At 36.6% G+C, this 6574-nt stretch overlaps 1 protein-coding gene across 1 annotated transcript; it reads left to right on the top strand.

Annotated features, from left to right (window-relative positions):
* The first annotated feature begins 399 nt into the window (after positions 1-399).
* On the top strand, positions 400-2265 carry LOC148943061 (transketolase-like protein 2). The gene has a single exon (XM_089102011.1). The coding sequence runs from the start codon at positions 400-402 to the stop codon at positions 2263-2265; it is 1866 nt and encodes a 621-aa protein (XP_088958137.1).
* The last annotated feature ends 4309 nt before the right edge of the window (positions 2266-6574 follow it).

Here is a 6574-nt window from a genome sequence, read left to right as displayed (position 1 = left end):
TTATTATATTTACATAATAACTTTAGCGATTCTAAACTGAAAAACTAACTCAGTCCAATATATGCAATGGTGTGCTTTTCTAATGATCGTCCTTTAATATAAACTATGGACTAAAGTTCGTTCTTTAATGTAACAGATAAAAAAAAATAATTGGTGAATTGAAACTAGAGTAATTGCTGAAAATTTTAATGAAAATAATTTTATATCATGGATCGCTAAAGTCATTATGTAAACTGCAAAAATATTTATGGTGTAGGAGCAATAATTTTAATATTTTAGTTAAAACTAGAAAAGCACCTGAAAATTTTTATATTAGTTTTGATTTTTGATAGGGTCTTGATACTTGACACGTCGTAAAAAGTGACGGGTCTTGAAGTTATCAAATTTATTAGGAAGAAAATGTCCAAAATGGATTCTGAAAAGTCGAAACAACTCCAAATTATTGCTGATAGACTGAGAATTCAGTCTATTCTTGCCACAAGCGCTAGCAAATCTGGGCCTCCCTCATCATGTGCATCCCTGGCAGATATTTTGTCTGTTCTTTTTTTTCATGCAATGAAGTACAAAGTCTGTGCTCCAAAGGATCCTTCTTCAGATAGGTTTATACTCTCAAAAGGGCATGCTGCACCTATACTCTATGCAGCATGGGCTGAAGCTGGACTTTTCCCCAAGAGTGAACTAATGAACTTGAGGAAAATAGATAGTGATTTGGAGGGTCATCCAACCCCACGTTTGAATTTCATAGATGTTGACACTGGATCCCTTGGTCAAGGACTTAGTGTAGCTGCTGGTATGGCATATGTTGGAAAAAATATTGACAAGGCTTCCTATAGAAGCTACTGCTTGATTGGAGATGGAGAGTCTGCTGAAGGATCCATTTGGGAAGCAATGCATTTTGCTGGTCATTACAAGCTCGATAATCTTGTTGCTATTTTTGATGTTAATCGTCTCGGACAGTCTGAGCCAACGGCTTTGCAACATGATGTCGAGAGCTACAGAAAGAGAGCAGATGCATTTGGATTTCATGTTATTGTTATTGACGGCCACAACATTGAAGAGATAATACAGGCTTTTGACGAAGCAGCAGCAACTAAAGGAAAACCAACTGCCATCATTGCCAAAACCTTCAAAGGTCATGGACTAGATGGGGTGGCTGATCATGAAAATTGGCATGGAAAACCTTTAGGTGACAAGGCAGCTAGCATTGTTAAGAATATTGAAGAGCGTATAGCTAGCAGCAATGTTTCTGCCCCAATTGCTGAGTCTCCAGTTGAAGATGCCCCAGTCGTTAGCGTTACAAACATTCGTCTATCTTCAGCGCCGACTTACAAAAAAGGTGAGACAGTTGCCACTCGGGTTGCTTACGGTACTGCTTTGATGAAACTTGCACAGAACAACTCCCGGGTCATTGGCTTGGACGGTGATACAAAGAATTCTACTTATTCTGAAAAGATCAAGAAGGTTTCCACTGATAATTACATTGAATGCTACATTGCCGAGCAAAATTTAGTTGGAGTTGCTATTGGTGCAGCTTGTCGTAACCGAACTGTTGCATTCTGTTCTACTTTTGCTGCATTTTTCACTCGTGCTTTTGATCAGCTCAGAATGGGTGCCATTTCTCAGACAAACATTAACTGTGTCGGATCACATGCTGGTGTGAGTATTGGTGAAGATGGGCCGAGTCAAATGGCGCTTGAAGATTTGGCTATGTTTAGGACTATCCCTGGTTGCACTGTATTCTATCCCAGTGATGCTGTGAGCTGCGAACGAGCCTGTGAACTGGCAGCCAACACAAGAGGTATTTGTTTCATTAGGACATCTAGGCCAGCCACCGTTGTTATTTATGATAATGAAGAACAATTCCAAGTGGGTAGAGCCAAGGTAGTCCGAGAGAACCCTGGTGACAAGGTTGTCCTTATTGGAGCGGGTATAACTATGCACGAAGGTCTGAAGGCGGCTGATACCCTGGCGAGTAACGGCATCCATGTGTGTGTCATTGATCTTTTCACCATTGAACCTTTGGATGCCAACACCATTCGAGCTCATGCTCTGCGGGTTGGTGGCAAGATACTCACTGTTGAAGATCATTATCCAGAGGGTGGTATTGGTGAAGCAGTAGCTTCTGCCATGTCGACTGATACAAACATTACTGTCAAACGTATAGCAGTCAATGAGGTTCCACGATCTGGTCCCCCTGAGGCCCTTCTTGAGAAGTACGGTATTAGCGCAAATTGTATTGTGAAGGCCGTTTACAATTTACTCTAATGATTCCTTAGCACTCAGTTCATTTGTTTTTGAAGTTTAAATTCTTTGTTGATTCTTTTAGCATTTATGTATATACAGCATCATCATCCTAAGGTATTAGAATTCTTTTCGCATGATTGAGTTTATTTGACTCTATTTAGAAAACACTGTTTGTCTTAGAAAGTTAGCATACATGCTTGTGATATTTTAGAATTTGATTCTTTTGACATTTTGGTGAAGGCTGAAAATTGATGTGCTCTCATAGGAGAATACATCTCCTATGATAATGTATATCTCATAGGAGATAATAGCCTCCCCAAAATAGGATAAGTGAAAAAATAAAATTTATTTTACGTTGATTAAAACGCAAAAAAAAATATGTCGGACGACCTTAATGACTTATTAATAGTGCAAAGTTAGTCGCGAAAAATATAGAAATAGCTAAATCTATCCAGGAGTAGAATGGTCAATCAGATATTGATGAATTTAATATCCAATTGACCCAGTTTGTACAACTAACAAAAACAGACCTAGGAGCGCTAGTCGACATGCTCCTACTACGATTAAAAGGCCAGGCCTTAACCTTCCTAAAACAGATACAACATACCATAGGCAATAACGCCAACTTGCCAAAAAATACGGTTGATAACTTGTTAAAAGCATTCAAAGATAGGTTTATGGACATCAGTTCCATAAACAAATTAAAACACGGAACAGTGAGCTTTGACTTTTCACAGAATATAAAAAAATACCTTGATAATATACGCATTTCTGTAGAGGCAAAATACGGAAGTGGTTCGGGGCAACTGTATGAAAAAGTCATCCTAAATACCTTTTTGCAAGGGCTACCCCCAAAACTATATAGAGTGGTAATATCCAAAAATATTCAGACGTTGGAACTTGCAGTTCAGGAGCTAGAGCGATTGATCGAAGTTGATACGATGGTTGCTAATCATAGTAAAGCAAAAATAAATAGCGAAACTTAAAACCACGGTTACTCAAAATCATGGACGGATTACGGGTTACAAATACAACTCTCTATTATTATCCACAGGAACAACTAGGAAAACTTCGGATCAATATAACACCAAAAATTGTTTGACCTGGGAATCTTATGGATTCTTATACTGAGTTTGTACACTCAAATGAAATTTTAGAAGCACATGGCTCGGTCGAAAAAAACACTTGAAAGATTAAAAGGAATTTGTATTTTTCAATATATGAAAAAATATAAAAGCAGTATGTCGGAACTGATATATTTGTTTAAGAAGAAATAAGGTACCGAAGTCCATACATCCAATATTAAAGCAAACAGATACTGCAATGAATCCGCTTAGAATAGTTAGCATTGACACCGCAGGTCCCCTCCCACCCTCACCTAATGACGCTGGTGCTCCAGCTCGACACATAGTAACACTTATAGAGCACTATACTAAATTCGTCGTGTTAGCTCTGTTAAAAGACATAACGGCAAGATCAATTTGTGATTTCCTTAGGGAAAAGGTGACAGGGTACTTTGGTTTGTTCGAGCTTTTGATTAGTGATTCTGATCCTACTTATCGTTCCGAACAAATGCAAAAATTCCTAGACAGCATGAATATTAAATACCGCTGCACCACGCCATATAACGCCCGATCTAAAAGACAATGTGACAATTCAGTTAAGAAAATCAAGGCTACTGCCAGAGCCTTTGCTCCCAAGATCAAAGTAATTGGAGCTAATATCTCCCCGAAATTCAGCTTGCTATCAACACCGGCATTTTCGTAATCACAAAATTTTTACCGTATCAAATGACAACCAACTACCTTTCTTGATTTACAATTAAATCATCCTAACAGGACAGAATATACTCGACACGAGGATTACATAGTCGCTCTATACGAATCGCTATTTCTTATTCGCCAAATCGGCACACGAGAAATGAAAAAATCCCGTGAAGAACAGTTCATGAATTGCCTGAACTAAAACCGGGTGACTTAACATATGTACTGGACTTCACTGCAAGGGGCCTAGACAGGAAGTTTCCTGGGCCATATGTAATTACTAAAATGCTTTACCAGTCTGTTTTTCTTCCACAAGAACTTAGAGAAAACAAATGCACCGCACTGTACACCCACGCTTCCTAAAACCTATGAAAATACCACAGTGATCCTCCAGCGAAACCCCACGTTCCAAAAAGCTGTAGAAATCAGCCAGCTGCCAAATAGGTCAAGGAACAGCAAGGGAAGCGTTTTTCGTGAATCAGTTTGGAGGGAAACTCCTAATGTGGATAGAATGCCAGTAGTTTTAAATTTTTCTAGGCCTAGTTAGGGAATAGATCAAAGGGCAAAATTGTTCAATAAATTCAGAGTAAATTTCAAACAGGGGAAAAAGTCAGAGATGCAACCATTTTCAGTCCATTTGATAACCAAGGTGGTAATAATAGTTAACAATATGATCCTGAAATAAATAATACCAGTTCATCTCAACCTCAGTCAATCTCAGGTAGTATTGGCAGACAACAAGGAGAAACTTTAAGTTCTACTATGTTCTTTTATTAAAATCTCTCATAAAATAGTGCATATATTTAGTTAATAGGAATTATATATATGGATAACATTACTGCTGTTACCAACATTTTGCTCTCAATATATCGATTAATTGTAATAAAAATTGAGTTTAATTTTATAGCACATTTTATTAAGAAAATTTGAATAATTTCCAATCCTCATTTTTATAGATTTTCTGCAAAGATATGCTTTCGCTACATTAAAACGCGATAACATTTATTGTTAAGTCTATGTTATATGTTTACGTGTACGGACAATTGCAAGTGACTGCAGACCTAGTAAACAAAACGGCTTTCACTTAAAAACAGTGTCAAGATTGCCGGTTTTGTGGCCGAGAAGGGAAGAACAGTTTAAAGACTTATCCTGCCGAAGTGATTCCCCGTCAAAACGAAACAATTTTTTTCTCAGTGTATGTTTATGAGTGCTTACTTTAACTCAGTTTTTGCTGTTTGTTCTTTTAATTTTTATGTCCTAATTTTATGTTAACTTCATGGATATTCCGCGCCATAATACTAGAACTTTTAAGCACAGTTTAAAAATATCAATTTTTGCTACAGTCAGGATTTAAGTGATGTAAAAGATAATCTAGTTTTTTTTTTTTAAATAACTCAAAATTCTGAAGGGAAATAATGATAAGGAATTGTAGTTCTATTTAAGAAGGGGGTGAATTGTAAAGTGATCTGGATTTAAATTGTGTTAATAGTGTAAAGTATTTGGGATAAATTCGAGAAGCCTTTTTCAGGTCTCATGTTAACAGAGTTTGCTATATATATTTCAAGGAAAGTTCGGTTCCAGGGGGGCACTTTTGGAACTAAGGCTAGTCGAGAGAAACGATTCGTTTCCAGGGTGCTCGAACAGCCAATCGCTGGGAGATTCATAGAAAATATTGATAAACCTCTAGAAAGACAAGTATATAATTGTGCGTTTGGCCCTTAGATAGGGATAGTCTTTTTATATGACAGACTTTTTACATGAAATATCTATGGACTTGAATTATATGAATTATCTATAAACTTGAATATCTAACTCTGAAAATGGTATATTAGTTTGTAAGCACCTTTGGATGGGCTTGCCCAACTATTTAACAACAAAATAAAGCTTACACTGAACTATAAAAACCAAGACATATAACAAGTTACCATAATAAATACAAGAAGTTACCAAAAGGGTTTTTTGGAATGGCAGGAAGAGCTAATGGTTCAGACATATAGACATATATTTTAACAGAAGCGGTTTTCGGTCATAGCAAAAATATTAAATTTCTTTCGGAACATCATAAGAATAAAGAGGACCAATCATGATTTAGTTTAATGGCTGAAGATTTAAAATCTTTTAATCTTTTATCAATAATTGTCTTTGGAAAAATCATCTTCCTTCTACAATTAAAAAAAGAGCTACTGGGACAAAAAAAAGTTACTGTGACAAAAAAGAGTTACTAGTGCAAGGGGGTATATGTTAAAGGAATTTAGCAAATTTAAAATAAATGATGAAACTTGATGAAACTTATATCTAAAATCAGCATAAGAAGCCAATTCTTTTGATTTATCTTTTGATATTAAAATTCCGTTCTTTAGAGTTTCGGTTACTATTGAGACGAGTAGCTCTTACTATACTGTTCGTTACCACGAACTGTTTGATTGTATTTTTTAGTATTGGACGTGATTGTTTCTTACTAGGTTGCTGGCTACCGCTGCAACCCGGATAAAACTGCAACCATGATATGTCATATAGTGACTCAGTATTTCAGTGCATATGGGCTAGAGGTGGTTCTTTATTGTAAT

This window comes from Artemia sp. Qi Xiang Cuo, chromosome 16 (assembly GCF_049724085.1).
Source record: "Artemia sp. Qi Xiang Cuo chromosome 16, ASM4972408v1, whole genome shotgun sequence".
Taxonomy (NCBI): domain Eukaryota; kingdom Metazoa; phylum Arthropoda; class Branchiopoda; order Anostraca; family Artemiidae; genus Artemia; species Artemia sp. Qi Xiang Cuo.
This window is presented reverse-complemented; position numbering and strand designations above follow the sequence as displayed.